Source organism: Gopherus flavomarginatus, chromosome 10 (genome assembly GCF_025201925.1).
Source record: "Gopherus flavomarginatus isolate rGopFla2 chromosome 10, rGopFla2.mat.asm, whole genome shotgun sequence".
Taxonomy (NCBI): Eukaryota; Metazoa; Chordata; order Testudines; family Testudinidae; genus Gopherus; species Gopherus flavomarginatus.
The window spans coordinates 31,532,980-31,554,543 of record NC_066626.1 but is presented as its reverse complement, the minus strand read 5'-3'; the positions used below and the strand labels follow the sequence as shown (position 1 = coordinate 31,554,543).

The window sequence follows — 21,564 nt, the reverse complement described above, 5'->3', positions numbered from 1 at the left end:
ATATTAATCCATGAGCCACTGCATTACAAATGATAGGAAGAATTCTGATTAGTTAATTTATCTTCCATAAATGTTGATGTAACTGACAAAATATATCCATATAATTTATGGGAAATGCATCGTCTTCGTTGTTTATTTGTTTTTGGAAGATTTTGCATAATCTGTATTTACATATTTTTTGAATGGGTTTGTCCTGTAATCATGTAAGCCTATGCTTGCAGTACTTTATCTTTCTATTTTAGATGTCTGGCCCCCTCCCTTTGCTCCCCACGCCCAAGTACGCGGTCAGAATAAACCTGAGAAATATTAAAATTAAAAAAAGTTTATTTCTACTTTGGGGACTGTTCACTGTGGGTGTCCAAGTATGAACTGTCATTTGAAATCCATGTAAATCAACAGTACCTATAACATGGATTTTTTACTGCTGTAGCGAGGATTTCCAGATCCATACTGCTCCAACGTATGTGTACATGTGTATGTGTCGATACACAACGAGAGACAAATTTGATAGTGATTTTGTTTGGCTTTAAACTTGTATTGAGAGGTGGTGGGCTCCTTAAGCTGATAACTCTTTTGGACATGTTGGGTAACCACATAAAAGTATTAAGAGGCACCCATGGGAGAAATTCCCATGTGCTCACACCTGCACAGCCATTTATTCATGCCACCTCCACACACACATCACTCAATACCCCCCACATTGAGAGTATTACACTCAATACCACCCACATGCTGTACTGTAGCAAGAAATTTAATGAAATTCTTATCTTATTCCTTAGGGAATTAGAAGAATATTAGAAAACTGCTGTAACATGAGCAACTTGTGAATTGCTTTGAAGTCACTTTAAATTTACAATTCATGCACCTCTCTGTGCATTATGTATGTTGGTGCAGCTGAATGAAAATCAAATATTGCACAAAGAAACCTGCTTTTTATTCATATTTAGAGTATGTGTGTATTTCACTGATTACTATTCTTAAATTTTCCAGAGTCCCCAAAACTTACATGTCTAAATCATCATCTTAAATTTTTGTGTTCTTCTTTTCCAACAGAATTGTGCATAGGCAAACCCTCAGACGTGGGTGCAAAAACCCTGTAATTTAATGTAGAAATCAGGTAGCTAGGCATATAATTGCTTGATTTAAGCCCACAAACACAATTTGAGCATCTCCACTGCACCTTGCACATGCAAAGTTTTGGAAGCCAAGCAATAAGCATGCAAATATCTTAAGAAAGGTGCTTTTGGCGTTCAAATCTCGAAGATAGGAGAGGTGTCTTTAAATAATTGAGCCTCACTGCACATTTTGATGTGCATACTTGTTTTTTGTTAAAACAGGATCTTGTCAAAATATAGAGCTAAATTAGTAATATTCGATTATTATGTAAATTGTTTGAGTGTTACTTTTGCCAGTGTAAGTCAGAATCTATTCCAATGAAGTCAATGTATTCCACAGTGAGAGTGGAATCAGTCCTTTAATTATCCTTCACCATGCTTGTGAAGTAACCAGTTCAAACTGGAGCACGTGCTGAATATATATCTTGGAAACATCTTATTCACTGGAGCTTCTAAAATACTTGCACTGTTCCATTCTTTCCCAAAAGGCATGACATTTCCCTTATGGCAATGCCAGGGGAAAATAGTCAAATTATGTTCTACAGAGGGAAAGTACCTTGACCAGAAATCTAAGGACTTCTGTGAATCCAAACCAAGTAAAATGGGTTTCAAAGACTGCTTCAAAGAACTTTGATGTTTCCACTCTGATTAGGAGTTTAATTTCTGTTGCCTTCATTTCCTTTGATTAAAAATAAGTATATTAAGATCCATCATTAGACTACTAAATCAAGTGCTGAAAGAATTGTATTTCCAAAATATTATTTACAAAGTTAATTAATAAATTGTGCCTTTCAGCATATAACATTTTTCTCACAAATTACAATATTTTCAGTTTCTTGGCAGTACAGAAGTGGAGCAGCCCAAAGGTACAGAAGTTGTGAGAGATGCTGTTAGAAAACTAAAGGTAGGGAAGCATTTATAAATATAGATAAAACCAATGTGTATCATGTTATATTATATATAGCTCAATAAATGACTGTGGACATTTACAACATGTCAAAAGCTGTGACTTTTACTAACCTCACTAATATATAAATACTTCTGTATTGCGTATATACTACCAGATCTTCTACTCTTCTGCCCAAATGTTTTGAAGACTGTCTTGCTAGGAAAGATAACTACCAATAGTAGCATAAAGTTCAGTGCCTTCATGTATAATACCTTCATTTGGCAAATTGTTTGGACCTTATTCATTCTAAATTATTTATCAACAGTTTAATTTAGTTTCAGCTACCCCATATGTGGTGATTGATAACCTCTAATCAGGTTATAAAAATCCTGTTCCCTGTCAGTGCAAGACAACTAAAACTTGTTTAGACTTATGACTCATTACTAAGAATCACATCTAACCTGAGGTTGAAGGTGAAGGTGCCCTGCTGTACCAGTTTTCCTGTAAGTGCTGCCGAACTATCAAAGAAATGGGTGATCAGTGTGCTCAGCTTAGCACTTGGCTGAATTCCAGTCATTTTCATTGTGTGCAGCGCTTCAGGATGAATGAACGAAACTAACAAATCCTACAATCTTTATTAAGACCCGGTCTACACTATGGACTTATATTGTTATAACTATGTCAGTTGGGTGTGAAAAATCCACGCCCCTGAGTGATGAGGATATATTGCCCTAACCTCTGGTGTAGACAGTGCTATGGCAACAAGAGAGGTGGATTAACTATGCCAATGTGAGAAACTCCCCATTGGCATAGTGGAAACTTCTCAGTGGGCAGGCACACTTGAAATGCTGCATCAGCCCAGCTGCAGCACTTAAATGAAGACACTCCTATACTGACTGGAGAGGTGGATTTTTCACACCCTTGAGCGACATAATTATACTGATATAAGTTTGTAGTGTAGAGCTGGCCTAAAGTGCTTTAGCAGCACAACTGCACTCGTGTATGTAAAGAGAAGCCTTAAGCAGGGGTAGCCAATAGAGCCTGAAATCTTTTTATTTACTTATTATTGTCATTATTGTTATTTTTTGTATTGTTTTCTCTGGAGTCTGGGTCTTTACTAGAAGACTTGCCCTAGAAATTTGGATCTTGACAAAAAATTATTGACTACTCCTGCCCTAAGACAAAATACACATTTAAGTAAATCGGAATTTTCCAGAGTAAAGATTGAAGAGGTGGTGCCTTAAAAAAAAAAATAAAGAAAGAGAGAGAGCAAGAATAATTGAATATCAACATTTGACATGTAGGTTTTCCTTGGAAAAGCATTTTTAAGAGCAATTAGTAGCCTCACCATTGTATTGGAATGAAATTCTTAACAATCGTTTTCACTCTGCCCAAATAATGCAGGTGCTACTAGGTTTTGACTTAGGCAATTGTAGGGAGATCACCTCTGCTGTTATTGTATCAATTCATGTTCCCAAACAGAAACATTACAGCATGGCTACTTTTGAATTTATTATGTTAACACAAGTGTGACCCTTTTAAAATCAGGAATGATGTATGAAATGTACAGTTTTGTACCCAATTCACACATTTTTCAGATAATGCTGTGATAAACTGTGTGTTATTAGACATACTATTATAAATGCACAGAAAGATGCAGCCAGAAAAATATACTCAGTGCAGAAGTCTCTCGAGACAATGCCCTGGCACAGAAAAGTTGATTTTTTTTAAAAGACATTTTAGAGTTTCTAATTCTCTCCATCCTTAAAACACCATCAAGTGATCCACTCCATAATCAAGCTTGCTCACTGTTAGGCCTCAGCTAGTTTATCATGTAACCTTCAGTGCATTCAATGGGAATTTTGTATATTGGACTGCAAGATCAGGCCCTTTATGTTTATGTCAAGGGAGAAATCAGATGGAAAAATGATGTTTCTTACAGTCTAGGGGAATGTACCAGCAAAGGGCTTAAATCTCCAAATGGATCAGTCTGGATGCATCCTTGTCCTAGGCAAATACTTGTTCAAGATCAAACACTAAATCTTACAAATGTATATTTAAAGTAAGATTTCTGTGCATGATTTCAGTAAAATGCAGTCCATGATTAACTGGTGCATTGATAAGCAACTACCTGATATCATAGAATCATAGAACTAGAAGTGGGGGAGAGTAGCGAGGGGGCCCCACTCCCCCGCGCTCCTGAGGAGAACAGGGCAGAAAGGGCGCGGCCATGGGCGAAGCCCCCGCCACCTGTCCCCGCCCCGCAGAAGTCAAGGGGCGGGACAGGAAGTCCAAGGCCACCGCCGCCTGTCCCCGCCCCCCGGAAGTCAAGGGGCGGGACAGGAAGTACAAAAGGCCGGCCCCAGGGCTCAGTCAGAGGGAGGCAGCCGGAGAGAGAAGACGCTAGGGCCCGAGCTCCCGCTGGGCCCGGCCTACCCCGTGCCCAGTACCCAGAGGGGTACTGGCCTGACCTCCCCTGGGGCCAGCACTCAGAGGAACCGACTGAGCAGTCCGACGCTCGGCCTGTGGAGGAGCTGCCTGGACCTCCTGACGCCCGGTACCCCGAGGAGCGGACTGGACCTCCCGACGCCGGACACCCTGAGGAACCCATGGTCTGGGACGCCCCAGACGACGCTGGCAGAGGGCAGGTACCCAGCGAGGGGGAGATTGGAAGTGGCCCGAGGGCAGCCGACCCCAGTCAGGCTGCAGGCTCGCCTGAGCCAATGTCAATGTGTTTCGGTCAGGATCCCCCACTGACCGTCAGCAGCGTTAACCGCTGCTAGGGCCCCGGGCTGGAACGCAGTGGAGTGGGAGGGCCTGCGTTCCCCCTGCCACCCCTGCAAGGGTGGCAGACTCCCCCTCCCCTGACCTGAGGCTGCCATCTCCGCTCTCTTGTTGCTCAGCCCTGCTGAAAGGCCTGATCATAGACTGTGTGCTGCCCCGCCCTGCCTAAGGGCCTGGTCTTATATATATATATACTGTTATCTTGTTGCTCAGCCCCTGCTGAAAGGCCTGAGCATAGACTGTGTGCTGCCCCGCCCTGCCTAAGGGCCTGGTCTTATATATATATACTGTTACCTTGTCGCTCAGCCCCTGCTGAAAGGCCTGAGCCTAGACAGTGTGTGTTGCCCCGCCCCGCCCAAGGGCCAGGGCGTACTTATATACTGTTCTCTCGTGCTCAACCCTGCAGCAAGGGATGGGCCCGAGGCAGAAGGAGTGAGGCGACCCGGTGTGGCTCCCCTTCCCCCTCAAGGAGGGTCGAGCCCCGGCACCGCTCTACTACAGGGAGGTTTAGGTTGGATATTAGGAAAAACTTTTTCACTAGGAGGGTGGTGAAGCACTGAAATGGGCCACCTAGGGAGGTGGTGGAATCTCCTTCCTTAGAGGTTTTTAGGGTCAGGCTTGACAAAGCCCTGGCTGGGATGATTTAGTTGAGGATTTGTCCTGCTTTGAGCCGGGGGTTGGACTAGATGACCTCCTGAGGTTCCTTCCAACCCTGATATTCTATGACTTTGTGATTCTGAGGGACCTTGAGAGGTCATCTAGTCCAGTCCCCTGCACTCATTGCAGGACTAAGTATTATCTAGAACATCCCTGACAGGTGTTTGTCTAACCTGCTCTTAAAAATCTCCAGTGATGGAGATTCCACAACCTCCCTAGGCAATTTATTTCAGTGCCTAACCACTCTTGACATGAAATTTTTCCTAGCTTTCAACCTAAACCTCCCTTGCTGCAATTTAAGCCCATTGCTTCTTGTCCTATCCTCAAAGGTTAAGAAGAACATTTTTCTCCCTCCTTATAACAACCTTTTATGTACTTGAAAATTGTTATATCCTCTCTCTGTCTTCTCTTTTCCAGACTAAACAAACCGAATTTGTTCAGTCGTCCCTCATAGGTCATGTTTTCTGGACCTTTAATCATTTTTGTTGCTCTTCTCTGGACTTTCTCCAGTTTGTCCACATCTTTCCTGAAATGTGGCGCCCAGAACCTGACCAGTGCAGAGTAGAGCAGAAGAATTACTTCTCATGTCTTGCTTACAACACTCCTGCTAATACATCACAGAATGATGTTTCTTTTTTTTTTTTTCAACAGTGTTACACTGTTGACTCATGTTTAGCTTATGGTCCATTATGCCCCTCAGATCCCTTTCCACAGTACTCCTTCTTAGGCAGTCATTCCCCATTTTGTATGTGTGCAACTGATTGTTCCTTCCTAAATGGAGTACTTTGTTTTTATCCTTAATGAATTTCATCCTATTCACTTCAGACCATTTCTCCAGTTTGTCCAGATCATTTTGAATTTTAATCCTATCCTCCAAAGCACTTGCAACGCCTCCCTGCTTGGTATCATCTGCAAACTTTATAAGTGTACTCTGTAAGCCATTATCTAAATCACTGAGGAAGATACTGAACAGAACCAGACCCAGAACTGATCCCTGTGGGATCCCACTCATTATACCCTTCCAGCATGACTGTGAACTGCTGATAACTACTCTCTGGGAATGGTTTTCCAACCAGTTTTGCACCCATTTTATAGTAGCTCCATCTAGGTTGCATTGCCCTAGTTTGTTAATGAGACGGTCATGTGAAACAGTAATAAAAGTTTTACTAAAGTCAAGGTGTACCACGTTGACTGTTTCTCCCTACCCACAAGGCTTGTTACCCTGTCAAAGAAAGCTATCAGGTTGGTTTGACATGATTTGTTCTTGACAAAGCCATGCTGACTGTTACTTATCACCTCATTATCTTCTCAATGTTTGCAAATTGATTCCTTTATTATTTGCTCCATTTATTATCTCTCCGGGTACAGAAATTAAGCTGACTGGTCTGTAATATCCCCGGGTTGTCGTTATTTCCCTTTTTCTAGATTGGCATTATATTTTCCCTTTTCAAGTCTTCTAGAATCTCTCCCATCTTCCATGACTTCTCAGAGATAATTGCTAATGGCTCTGATATCTCTTCAGTCAGCTCCTTGAGTATTCTAAGATGCATTTCATCAGGCCCTGGTGACCTGAAGACATCTAAGTAATTTTTAACTTGTTCTTTGCCTATTTTAGCCTGCGATCCTACCTCATTTTCACTGGCATTCACTATGTTAGACATCCAGTTGCCACCAACCTTCTTGGTGAAAACCAAAATAAAGAAGTCTTTAAGCACCTCTGCCATTTCCACATTTTCTGTTATTGTTTTTTTCCCCTCATTGAGTAATGGGCCTACCCTGTCCTTGGTCTTCCTCTTGCTTCTAACGTATTTGTAGAATATTTTCTTGTTACCTTTTTTGTCTCTAGCTAGTCTGATCTTGTTTTGTGCCTTGGACTTTCTAATTTTGTCCCGACATACTTGTGTTAGTTGTTTATATTCATCCTTTGTAATTTGTCTCTTGCCATATTTCCTGTCTTTCCTATGCAGTGGGATAGTTTGCTCTTGTGCCCTTAATAATGTCTCTCTCTGAAAAACTGCCAACTGTCTTCAATTGTTTTTCCTCTAGACTTGCTTCCCATGCGATCTTACCTACCAACTCCCTGAGTTTGCTAAAGTCTGTCTTCTTGAAATCCATTGTCTTTATTTTGCTGTTCTCCCTCCTACCATTCCTTAAAATCATGAACCCTACCATTTCATGATCACTTTCACCCAAGCTGCCTTCCATTTTCAAAATTTCAACCAGTTCTTCCATGTGCATAAGCTCCTGAATCACAGCCATTGTCAGTTACACAAGGATCTTCAAACTGTTTTGAAGGCTATCTAATATGTATAATTTTATATAGCTTTCAAAGGCCCAATCCTATAATTGTTCTTCATGAACAACCTCTATTTTAATTTGTTTGAGGGCATAGGATCCAGATGAGAAAACGTATGGATACAATTGAAAATTTTTAGAACTCCTCCCCTCCACCGCAAAAAAAAAGAAAGAAAGAAAGAAGGCATAGATTAATGAAAGGCTCTGTGTAGAAACAATCTTCAGTAGGTTAAAACCTCCCTCTCAACATCACTTCCAATACGTAGCATTGCCTGTGTTCTGAATTTGAATTCCATGAAGACAAAAAAAATAGAGATACTGAGTTTAGTTCTTATTCAAAAAAATAGCTTTTAGTTTGCTTTTAAAAATAGGAATATCAGTTAGAGTTTAATAAGATTACAGTAAAATCATAGCTTCAAAAAAGATTCCATTATCCATAGAGAAGACAAAAACATGCTTAAAGAATTTTTTGACCCATATGAAAGAGGAGTTGTTGTTAATGAAATGATTTATGATAAGCTTGTGGTATTGTATTTTTTGGTCATGTAGTTCTGGTTTTAATCAAAATTAAACTAATGTCTTGCACAAAAGATCGGATCCAGTAAGATACTAAGCTCTCCCTGAGACATGTTGAGGACTTTCCATGACAGGCCACATTAGTTCATTTTGAAACATTAGTGTGTTTAGACTGGTATAAACCATGTTGGTGTGTCATGTTTTCATTATTGAGCCAGCGTCACAGCAGTCTGTGTCAGAATGAAGTGTTTAGTGATCATTTATGATTTCTTACTTCCTTGATTTTAGGAATTAGGAGCTCCCAACTCACATAGCTTGAAGAGTTCAATACTTTCCTGCCAAAAAATAAAAACCAAACAACATTGTATAAAATCATAGTATACCACTATTTAGAATTTGATTTTTACCAGTAGGTGGCGCTGATGTTCTACAGCAAAACAATAATTGATGTATTTTTTTCTTAATACTTCCCCACACACTTTTATTTCATATACTACTTTCATGTTTTTAAATGCTCGGTTATTTTACTGGGTCATTTGCAGTTTTAACCATGACATGGTTGTTAGAAGACAGCAAGCCACTTTCTCACTTTCTCTCCTTTCTTGATCAGATCTACTCAATTTTCTTTATCCAGAATGTTATTAAACTTTGCCTTGTTTTCAGATTATTTTAGGGCACAAGGGATGGATGATGAGAATCATAATTATGCAGGAAATAGAGAAAATTTGGCACTGTAACGTTTTACAGCATGTGTTTATAAACACTTCTAAGATGGATAATGGGAACACTTGCCTCTAACATTTCTGAGCTGGATTTTCCAGAATTCTAGTCAAATGAACATCTAGGAGAGAAACTTGGCATAGTAGAGATAAGTCCAAGAATTTTGCAATAAGATCTGACTTGCCCAAAGTTTGAAGGAGTTCAGCTGCAATTTTCTGGTTCAAGCCCATCTATAGTACTTGCACTTGTTACTCGATGTATGTGGAAACTAAGGATATACATCTCCGATTAAGTGTCCCTTCTCTCTGCCTTTCTTCAATGGCATCAGGTAGGGAGCAGCCTTCAATACAACAGTGAGTGCAGGAGTGACAGAAATAAGAAAGGAAGGGGTGGTCAGCCATTGAAAGGGTAGGGCTTTGGCATCTGGACAGGAAAAATAGCAGGCAAGGAAGGAGGGAGCATTTCAGTCAGGCTGACCCAGGGCATCTCCTTCCAAGGGCAGCAGAAGGAAGCTACCCTCGTCTACTATACTCATTCTAGTCAGGGATTGACTGGAGAAGAACCATGCTAATATGGGGTTTCAAAATGACTCAGGTTGCTTACAGTCCTCACAGTCCTCTGCCTTGCTAAGAAGTGAGATTCAGGGTGGCCAGGCTGCTGCTGCTGCAGCAGGGGAACCACCTGGAGGGAATGGAGAGGAACTGCAAATGAATAATTCATTCCTAGGCTCAGAGCCTCTTTCCTTTGCAGCCTCTAAAGGAAGAAGGCCTGCATGAAGGGATCTTGATGGCCAGGAATCATGACTGGTCTCTGTTCTCCTTAACCCAGCTTGGTTGTTGTCCAGCAACAGTGTCTGACAACTCCATCATCAAGCTGCTTTGAAGTCCACTTTCCTAGCTCCCTTAGATGGAGATTAGGAGGGAGGTCATAAGAGGCACCAGTCACTTTGAAGCCTGGCTTCAGCAAGCTTATTCCTCGATTTCTCCTCTGTTTCTTGATAGGGTGTAAAAAGTAAGGTGTTTCCTGTACATACTACCCAGTGTGTGTTCTCTGCACATACTACCCAGGAGAAGCAGCCACCTCTTGCAGTTATTAATGAACCAGAGTGATGATCAAAGGCACCGTTTCTATTCTGTGCTTCAAAAGCTGCAGTGTTGCCCTGTCAATAGCTGAGCTCCCACCCATTCCTCGTTTTCACTACATTGGTGGATTTCCAGGGGACACTTTGAGTCCTTTTACCCACCGTGTTGTAATCACAGGAGAAAAATGGGGCACATGAGATCTGAAGATGAGAGCTGGTGGGAGGAGGGGCAGTGAAAAGACTATGTGGAGTGCAAAAAAGCTCCACAGTACACCTCCAAAAGTCAGCCTGAAAGAAGCATCCTTGACCCATCCAACAACTCTACATGGGTAGGAACACAGACTTACGGCCCACTACAGTGCCTGCCAGACTGTGGGGCATGGAGATATAACCTTCCCGTCCACCTGAAAGAGATTCATCTGCTGGGAGTCTAAGGAGATTACTTGCGCGCATATACCTGGCAGCCCTTAAGAGACCCTCAAATGGGAAGGCAAGGGACGCAGCAACATAGAAAACTGCCTAATCTCTTTCCTTGCCTTCCATTACCATCCTGCCCCTAGCTCCTCATGCCTACTGGGCTGCCATCCCGTGGGTCTTGTATACTTGGAGGGGAGAGGAGAGGAAATGGGACTGAGTCCCCTGCAGCACTTTACCAGGCACACTCAGTGGTAGAGCTTTCTTACCAAAGCTGGCAGATTTTTTAGGCTTCTTCCCATCCTGGCATATATTTTGATAGGCCTTGTGTAACTCTCTTTTCTACTCATCCTAGCTGGTACATTTCTGAGAAACTTACCCCTTCTACCTGTATCTTAAGGGACTGAAATTTTCTTCTTTTTGAGTACTCTTCTTTGTTCTTGCTGTTTGAAGGCTAAATTCCAAGGACCCTCTTTCCTTATATGCATTTATTGCACCTAGCACAGTTGGGCCCTGATAAAGGATGATACATATAATGAAGAAGCAGCTGCAGTCTGGCTAAACTCTTCTTCTACCTCCAGCTGATATTGTCATGGCGGGATTGGGAGACGCATTTTCCCACATTTCGGTAAAAAAGGTGAGACATGGATGGCGGTCCCCAGATGAGCTAAAATTAAAGTGATCACAGGATTTGTTTTTAATTCATGGCCCTAATGAAAGAGTCTAAGACACTTGCCCAAGTTCACGCAGGAAGTTGGTGTGATAGCAGAGGACTGAACTCCAGTCTCCTGGGTCCCAGGCTAACAACTGAACCATCTTCCCTTTAAAAAATGAGGCTACAGGGAATACAATTAAATGCATAAAATGAAATATAAATGTTAAGTAAAATTATATCACTTTGATTTGGCATTTGATTTTCTTTAATCATTGTATAATCTGGTACTTGTCTCAATAGATCATCTGTGTAGATTTTAAGATGTGTGTTTTTGTCCTCATACAGTTCTGTTCCTGATTAACCCTCTGATTGTGGTTTGCTATTACTTAATGCATAGCCATTTCAAATGTAACTTAATAATCCCAAACAAGAAGGCAATTTTCCCAAACACTGTTGTGAAATTAGTGAAATACATGCATATATACAGTGTTGGGGGGTGAGGTGCGGGGGAGGCTTTGAGTTAAATGAAACTGGAGAAAATCAGTATAAATATATGAGTTGTGTTTTCCCCTTAAAAAGTCACATACAGTTAAGGACATCATAACTGTCCATTCCAAAAACTACTTAAAAGGAATGTTAAAAATTTTCACTTATTTAATTTAAATTTCATTCACCCCTTTACAGTTAGTTAAGATCTATCTTATTCTACTCAGTGGGCTTCTGTTCATGAAATTGAGCTAAAATCTGTTTTGCTCAAGTGAGGATTAGGTAAAAACTAAACAAGAGCCTGTGAAGTTAGCCCACTGTGTTCATTATCAAGCCATGTTGTGATTCAATTTAACTTTATGTTCTAAACCTATGATCCGTGCCAATCTCAGCTCCAAAGATCAGTCTGTCGACATGTTCTTCTCCAAGTTCCCAGTATTTCTTCCCACTTTCTGTTTTGATGCTAATCTGAGGCTGCACATGTTTACCCTCTTAAAGAATTTTATTAGTGTGTAGGCTGCAGATGGGGGTGGGGGGATGTTGAATACATGCTGAACGTAGAAAAATAGAGTTTTTAAGGACATTTGAGCTACAAGGCCTTTTCCAGGCACTGTCTGTTAAAGGATATAGTGGAAGTAATGGAGAGAGATAGAGGCAAGAAAAATAAAGGGGTAGATATGTGGAAAATAATATTTACTCCAGGAGCAATTCTTTGGAACCCTGTGATGCTTTTGGGATGTGTAAGGATGGGACACAAAGATGGGAGAAGTGCTCTAAGTTACACCACTTGCAATGGCCTCCAAAGTGCCATTCCAGGAGCCAGGAATGATGGCAGTGCAAATATCCTCAATCCACAATCCCAGTTCTGGGAGGCTGCAATGAGTGGTGGACCGATACTGGCTATGTGAGCCTTATGCCACATGAAGGTGCCGTGGCAATTGCCCAGCAGGTCAGCTAAGCTAGTTTATTATAATATTGTTGTATTTGTATTGCCATAGGATGAGCCAGCTGGGACCAGGGACCCATTGTGCTATGTATTATACAAATGTATCATACAAGACAACGTCTGCTCCTGAAGGTTTACCATATAAAAAGACGTTAAACTGAACATAAGAAAAAAGGCGGTGAAAGGGAGGAAAGAGGATAAATAAGAAAATATGAGAATGAAATAGAAAATATCATAAGGTTTAATACAGGCTTAGAAAAAAAATCTATATTAATGAAATCCCTGTTTTAACAAGGACAGTGATAGCCTGCAGGCTCTGTAAAGAACTGGGAGTCTGGCTGCATGAAAAATGTAATGACAATTTTTTTTATGGAAAACTGACAGTTTTTGGAGGAAATTTTCTGTGGAAATTTTTGAATTTTCATTGAAAATCCAAAAAGGTTTGGGCCAAAACATGAAAATCTTTTGCTTTTCAGGTTTTTATTTTTCAATGAAAACATTTTTTTTTTTTTTTTTTTTTGGCAAAAATTTCCTTGGGAGAAAAAAAAACATTTTCTGAGCAGCTCTAGTTTAGAGTAAATGGTAGCGATCTTCATCAAGCTGTGCTTAACAAGAGATTTGTGAAATATGTTACCTGGATAATGAATCAGGACATAGGAAGTTTAATGACGTGGTGGTTCTGCACTGCATTAAACCTGCAATGTGAGTGCAAGTTGCTACCACATTGCAATGACAGCATTTTATACCCACTTTGTACAGGTGGAGACTGCACAACGTGAAAGGCCTCAGAGTTACATGCTAGATGTAAAATACAGCAGTGGGGACTTGGAAAATAGGAATAAGCATGCCTATACTTCAAGAACTGTGTGCAGGACACACATAGGAGGCAAAAGGAAGTTATTTAAGTTATCTGTTTTTTTAGACAATTGGCAGGAAGCTAAGTAGATAGGCTTTTCTCAGTGAGTTTGCTGTGGCCATCCTTTTACAAGCCAGCTTAAAAAAGGTCTTGCCAAAGATTATCACAGTCCTAGCTGCTGCAATTGAAAAGAGGACATCTACGTCTATGAGTATTTTTTAAACTAAAATTGTATTAGTATGGCACTTACCAACTGATGTGATGATGGACTGATCAGTAATTAATGACCCAGTGCCATTTTAAACTGGACAACTGGTAACATGGTATAGTGATTTCATCTCTGCTTCCCTTCTTACAGTTTGCAAGACATATCAAGAAATCTGAAGGCCAGAAAACCCCAAAAGTTGAATTACAAATCTCAATTTATGGTGTAAAAATTCTAGATCCAAAAACAAAGGTAAGAAACTTAACTTCATAATTGTTTGTTACACCAGTAGTTAATTCAACATTGATTTAGAAATTCTAGTTTATAAACCACTCTTCTAACAATTTCTTGTAGCGAAAAACTCCCTACTTATGGAACAACTGTAAAAATGCCTTTGCTAGTTACTGTAATCATTTTTGTCAACATTTACCACACAAGTATATGAGATAACACAGGTTTTCTAAATATAGAATACACAGGGATGCTCACATTTCTGTAACAGAACTACACTGGGACTGACATTCCATATAGCCATACAAGAAGGGCAAAGTGGCCATGACCCTCTGACATTGTTTCCAACCCTCCTGTGTCCTCTGGTTTGAGAGCATGTGGAATAAGAAATAGCTGTGGCAACTATGAGTTGTGCGCTGGCAGATGTTGACTATTTAATGGGGATAACTAAATATGTACTAGTGTTGTATATCAACTTTTGTAGCTGACTTTATGATCCATTTATATTTGCTGTGAGACTTCTCTTTCACTATTTTGCAAGGGCTACTTGTTTTTCTGGGTGTTTTTCTCCCCTCAGAAGGCTTTGAAATTCCAGCTGTGCTATACGTATGGCTTCATAACAATGGCAGCAACTGATTTGGTGAAATATGGCCTGACCCATGGTCATTTCTACAGGATTGTAGTTCATTGTCTCCCTATTGTGGTTGAAAATGTAATTTGACTTACAGAAAAAAAAAAAACTAAACAAAAAATCTTCCCTTGAATTCAAAGAGGAATACTGACTTAAAGGCCCATAAACAGATCTTAAAAGTATTGTAGGTCTAGTTATTCAATAATTTTCAACATTTTATAATTACAAAACTCTTGTTGCTGCATTTTGTATTATTATTTTTATGATAAATATTGCAATTCAGTATAACACTGTAGTTGGAGATAAGCCAAATTTAATTCAAGGACATTTCTACTTGCAAACCTTTCTGCTTGAGACCCTTTAAGTGACAGTGGGTGAAAAGTTGGTAAGCAGAAAAAACCTAGCAACACTAAGTTGACTTCATTGTAGTTCTGTATCCTCCTTGTGGCATTGTGGGATGAAAAGTGGTTTCAAATCCTTGTCCTAACTACAGCCATTTTAAAAATAACAAATGCCAAAAAAGTTAATCCCTTGCAGAATGAAATATAAGGAGCTTTACAGAAAATTGTGGGATGCAAATTACTAAGAGAACAAGACATTTTAAACTCTTGAAAATGTTATAACAAGCATTAGTAGAAATCAACTAGGAGCAGTTTTTGTACCTCTTTTTTCTTTGTTTTCTTAACACTACAAAATTACACATGAATGAAGCCCTCATTTGCAATTCAGCAAAAGCAGATTTAAAATACACACAGTATTATGACAATATCAAAAGGAACACATTTATTGTGTTTTCTGTAAACAGAGGATAAATAGCTTATTCCAACACAAACACATTATTCCTTTGTATTACATGTACAAATAGTTGAACTCACTTTTAATCAGTGTGGAGGGATTTTTTTATAGATGTTTATGGATATCTTTTTCAGATGTTATAACAATCGCTTTTTTCTTGTTTTGTTTTTGTTGAGAATAATTCATTTTAATTAGCTTACTGACCACAGTGAGTCATGGTAGCTGAAGGAGTCTTTTTTCCCCTGAACTGTTTTGCGTGTTGTTAATATTATTATTAATTTTAATTGTGGTAGCACCTGGGAGCGCTAATCATAGATCAGATCTCCATTTTGGGGGGTTCTGTGCAAACACAAAAGATGTCCCCTGGCCCAAATAGTGTAGGAGTTACACAGTGTTGAACAGACCTGGACTTTAAAAGTTAAGAAACAGAGAGGTTGGGGCCCAGTTCAGTGAGGTGATTTAACTCCCACTAAGGTCAATGAAGGGTGAAGATGCCAAGCCCATGAGGAAGGAGACCCTCAGCATCTCATAGAATCAAGCCCCAAATACTTGCTCAGACCACACAGCAACAACAGAACCAAGATTATAACACAGGACTTCCTCGCTCCCAGTTGCTGTCAGGCTGAGAATAACTTGCCTAGGGAAATCAGTGACAGAACCATGTTTAGAATATGATACTGCCTGGCTTAGTCCCCTCAACATTTTCTTCCCCTAGTGCTGTCCCCGTCTAATTTACTGACTCAAAGGTTGAGGAGGAAACATAAAAGAGCTTTTCTTCTTCCCACTGTAGCCCATCTCTCTAAACACGAGGAAAAATTGCTTCCTCCTTTCCTAAATGGGGTTGAGAGGGCAGCTGGCAGTCGCTGCAAAGAATTGCCTCTTTCCCTAGAAGGCTCCTGTGCTGCCCACTGATGTGGCACTGGGAACATGAAGAAACACAATCTGTTGTTAAATGGGTGGATGGAGAGAGTATAAGGTAAAGTTCGGAGAGCTCCAAGCTTTGTGGAGAGGGTGAAGTAGGAGAGAAAGCCAAAAGGGTAGGGGTGGGAAGAATGTCTTGGAATGTAGGGGAGAGGAAGAGAACTGAGAGCATGGGAAAGGGAGGAGAGAGCATATGGAAGATGCGGGAGATAGGAAGAGGAGAGAGCCTTTTGTTGGGCGGGGGGAACAGAAGGGAATGAGACCAGTTTGGAAGGAGAGGGAGAACCTAGGGGATATGGTGAAGATTGCGCAAGCAGCATGGATGGAAAAGAATGTGACTAAGATTTTTGGCCAGGAGGTAAATGAGAAAAATTGTTTTAACGTGTGGGTTTTTGACAACCTGCAGGAGAGACAGAGGTTCAGTGTGTGTGAAACATTTTATTGAGGGACAAGGTGCTTTCCCATGCTACTGGCCAAATGAAATAAAACACCAAGAGGGTTATTGAGAAAAATAAAATACTAGAATCTCAAATATTCTTTCTATTTCTGTAATTTTGCCAGGCTCCTGAAAATTAAGAACACTCTCATTGCCACTGTTTAAGCAGTTAGGCCATAAGAAAATATTGGGGAGTAGTTTTGGGTTTTTTTAGTTCCATTCATCAGAAACAGTGATTTACTGGTCACACTTCTAATTCCAAGACTGTGTATTTTAAGTGTGTGTCACAGAGTACAGGGAGGGAAGGTGGGAAGAGCACAGGAGAGCATGTACTCTGCTCACTTAGATGCTAATTACTTTCCCAGGGAAAACTGGTTGGGGTAATTATCTAACCAGGCTGGTGGGCTGGGTGGGATAAAGATTCAATTAGCCCAGGTCTGATGAAGAGGCACAGGAAGGAAGTGCCAAGAGGGAGTGAGAGAGAGGAACGGGGCTAGCTGAGCTCAGCCACGCAGAGATCTTAAGAGATGTGAGACCTCTGTTCCCCTCAGGTCCTGAGGAGAGGGCCAAAGGCACTGTGAATGTTGTAAACCGACTGTCCCACAGGGACTGTAATAATTTTGATGGAGAGAACTTAAAATGAAAGGTCACTGAGTGTACACCTGGTGGAGTCTGCTCAGTTTCTGCAAGAAAGAAGACAGAAGTGAAGCCATGCCCTTGTCACAGTATAACTTGTGTGTACTTTAAAATATATATCTTAAGTTGACAGGATGTGAGTGTACTTGTGTATATAGGAAGGATTTGGATTTGTGCCTTTTTTCATAGAAACCACATGAAGGAATTTGAAAAACACCCCATTTGTTGTCAACAGAAACATTTAGAATTACTTAATGCATTCTATAAGAAAAGCCATAGTTTCTGTAGAAATTGTTTTCTATGATATTAACAATAGATTAGTGAATTAGCATGGTTCTGCCATGACACACACATACTACAAGCATGTAGGGAGTTTCCTCTGGGTACTACTCCAAATTAAATCTCTCCTGGCTTTTAGGTGTCAAGAAGGTCTGGACTCCATAATCAGATTACTTCTTTGCTGGGTGAGATATTAAATGTCATTTCAAAGCATAATTACAGAAGATGCACTCCTGAGCAGAAATATTAAACTGAAAAAGCAAAACACAACTTACAACTCTCAGGCATAGGACATCAGAACTCCAGCAAAAAGCTCTGTGTTCAAGTTCTCACAAAAAGTGTCCCAAATGCCCTGTGTTTTGTGTGTTTTAATTCTTCTCCCAAACATATTAACTCCTTGGGTTATTATGGTCTGGTCTAACATTCAAAATCACAACTCTCATAGGCACATGATTTATCATATTTGTTACAAACCTAAAAATTCTACTCTGATATTTCTTAGGCACATGTGTACAGTCTTGTTCTTTTGTCTTGTCTCTTCTGATAGTTACTCGTATGTTTTATTTTCCGCTCTGCAGTTATAGGTTTAAGATGATGGTTTTGATTCACCACTTTTACACTAGAATTAAAAATTAGTAACCATCTAGACTATTAATGAATGTTATTGCTGTTTTCCAATACCCAATTTTACAATAACCTTTACCTAATCTAAATGCTTAGTTACTTCTGTCAGGGCTAAATAATTCAAGCTGTCTTTATCCGTTCTCATTTGTAAGCCTTTTTTGTCTTGCAGATTCTGCTTTTTAAGGTTTGCTTCTTAGGAGACTGAGGGCATGTCCTCACCAGGGGGTAAGTCGACTTAAGTTACGCCACTCCAGCTGCGTGAATAACGTAGCTGGAGTCGATGTAGCTTATGTAGACTTACCCCAGTGTCTTCACTGCACTGCAGCAACAGGAGACGCTCTCTGGTCGACTTCCCTTACTCTTCTCAGAGAGCTGGAGTACAGAAACTCCTCACTTAACGTTGTAGTTATGTTCCTGAAAAATGCAACTTTAAGTAAAATGATGTTAAGCGAATCCAATTTTCCCATAAGAATGAATATAAATGGAGGGGGTTAGGTTCCAGGGAAATTTTTTTTTGCCATAAGGTACTGTACAGTACTATAGTTGGGAGGTGCTCCCGCCTTGCTCCACACAGGCACAGCCCACTGGCACTGGAGACAATGAGGCAGGCAAGGAGGCTGAAGGTGTTGTAGGCTAGGAGAAGCAGGTTGCTCAGCAGCATCAGCAGCTTCCCCTACTCTGCAAGCACCAGGGGCAGGGGGGCTCAACCCTCAGCCCACCCACTCCACCCCTTCCCCCAAACCCCCACTCTTCACCCATCTCTTCTTCATCCCCTCCTCCCCCTTTACTCCACCCACCATGTCCTCGCTCCTCCCCCCTCCCTCCCCTGCCTCCTGCCCATGGCAATCAGCTGGCTTTCAGCATTCAGGAGGGAGAGAGGAGGAGCGCGGACACGGCACGCAGGCTCCCCCTCCCTCCCCTGCCTCATGAACACCACAAGCCAGCTGATTATCGCGGGCAGGAGGCAGGGGAGGGAGGGGGCAAGCGTGCCACATCCTCGTTCCTTCTCCCTCCCTCCTGCCCTTGGCAATCAACTGGCATGCAACGTTCAGGGGGCAGGAAGGAGGGGGAAGGAGCGAGGACTCGACACACAGCCTCCCGCCTCCCTCCCCTGCCTCCTGCCCGCAACAATCAGCTGGTTTGTGGCATTCGGGAGGCAGGGGAGAGAGGGGGAGCCTGCGCGCAGAGTCCTCACTCCTTCCCCTCCTTCCTGAACACCAGGAGGGGGGCATAGGGGAGCTGATGGGGGGCTGCCAACTCTGGACAACGCAGGCAGCCAAACAATGTTATAGTGAAGCATTGCACAACTTTAAATGGAGCGTGTTCTGTAATTGACCAGGGATGTAATATCGAAACAACGTTAAGCAAGAGGACATTAAGTGGGGAGTTATTGTATCAGGATCAACTGGAGAGCACTCTGCCGTCGATTTAGCAGGTCTTCACTAGACCTGCTTAATCAAACCCTGCTGCATCGATTGTGGCAGCGTCTATCTCCCTATAATGAAGACCAGCCCTCAGATGCAGTCAGTATTAGCTAGAATGATCACTAACAGTTTAAACAAATTTTGAATTTTTCAAACTGCAGTAAAGGTTTAATTGATAAAATTAGGTAGCTGTCCTGCAATGAGTTCCACACAGGTGCACAGGTCCATCTGCACAAAGCTCTTTGCAGGGCGGGGACCATCCCTTGTAACTACATGCACATTGAATGATGCAATATCATTTCCTAAAAAGAGAAAAAGGTTACAATAAATTTGTCACAATAAAGTAAACATCATATTACTATAACTTGTTCCTTTATATCAAGGTATGTAGAGTATTCATTTTCTGAATAAAATACTAAAAAATTAACTCATCAAATGTGATCATTCTATTGTCATTTGCAGGAAGTCCAGCACAATTGCCAGCTTCATAGGATATCATTTTGTGCTGATGATAAAACTGACAAGAGGATATTTACCTTCATATGCAAAGATTCTGAGTCAAATAAACACTTGTGCTATGTATTTGACAGTGAAAAGTGTGTAAGTATGTCAGATGTTTTACAATGATTTTGGCATCTCAAATGGCTTGTTTTGAAATTAGTACTAGGAAGAGGCTAAAACAAGCAGCTGGGTAGCCCCTTATATAGGGGCAGCTTGATGTACTGTTTCATGTCAAGATGTTGCCTTTAAAATTGTACTTGTGTTTATTACAGATTTAAATTAAACATTTTCTTAATGCTTTTTCACCTAAGGTCACAATGTTCTTTTTTGAGGCAAATCTTCTTCCCGGTACCCAGCCTCACTACCTGGGCCAAGCACCAGGCTGATACATAAGATGGGGAGAGGATCCCTTTCCCTCCAGGCTCTGGAATGTTGCAAAGCTGCCATGTGGAGGTTACTGCAGCACACTATGTGAAGTAGCCACATGGACTGTTGTGCAGTAAACACACACACACATCCTTATGGGATTTGCACAGTCAGCGGCTTCCCCTCTGCTGGGTCACCCATGTGCTGATACACCACTACAAGAATGCAGTCACTTCTGTGATGCAACATGACAACTGTTCAGCAATGCACAGTTACATTCAAGAATAGTTTAGGACAGGAAGAGAGGAATACTGTGTTCAGCTGAAACAGTAGGAGTTTACATAGGCAGAAAATAAATGCCTAATGGAATTTAACTAAGATATTGATGCTAATGCACTTATTCTTATGAAGAATGACAGGGGATGTTTAATATTCACAATTGCTCAGGACCTCTGTTTCATCAGGCCTCATTCAGAAAACTATAAAAAAAAACTCTTGACAAAAATTACCGCTCTTTTTTCCTCTATAGCATTAGATGCAGTTATATAATCTTTTGCCTTACTGCTTATAGAATGTGTTCGGTGGTCTTGTCATTCATCTGCAATACAGTGCCAATACCAGTAACAATGTGTATACTCACTGTACATTTCTGTTCACTTCTGTCTTCTTGTCTGTCTTCCTTTCTCTCTTCTTTTAGGGAGGGCAGCAATAAACACTGATCTCTTCTCAATCTCAGGTGCATTTCTTCTTCCCTCCCACTAATCTCTTTATGCTAGTACCTTTCAGAGACCGGGATGTGAGCAGTTATGCGTAGTGGTTGATACAGGAATCAATAGCCAGAAAAAGGCACCCAGGCTCAGAGGAGAGGCCAGAGTCAGATGTCAATAACTGGATTTGAGGGTCAGAACCAGAGTGGGGAAGGCAGAGGAAAGGCTGGGTCCACCATCAAAGGCAGGAGCATGACTGAAACAAGGTGGGAGCGAAGTTGGGAACAAATAGGCAAAGGAGTTATCGCAGCTGTGGGCAATAACAGCCTACTACAGGTCAGCTGCACTTGTTAGGTTGCCTGGAGATTGACTGTTCTGCAGGGCAGAATACCTG

The 21,564-nt window shown here is 41.1% G+C and overlaps 1 protein-coding gene across 7 annotated transcripts in view; it reads left to right on the top strand.

Moving 5' to 3' along the window:
- The window catches only part of GULP1 (GULP PTB domain containing engulfment adaptor 1), a 294,443-nt gene that overhangs the window by 214,285 nt on the left and 58,594 nt on the right, over positions 1 to 21,564 (top strand). For all 7 annotated transcript variants that reach the window (XM_050916432.1, XM_050916428.1, XM_050916434.1 and 4 more), the window contains 3 exons: positions 1,948 to 2,019; positions 13,773 to 13,871; positions 20,059 to 20,196. In XM_050916432.1, the coding sequence (XP_050772389.1) occupies positions 1,948 to 2,019; positions 13,773 to 13,871; positions 20,059 to 20,196 (309 nt within the window). The remainder of the gene's footprint in view (positions 1 to 1,947; positions 2,020 to 13,772; positions 13,872 to 20,058; positions 20,197 to 21,564) is intronic.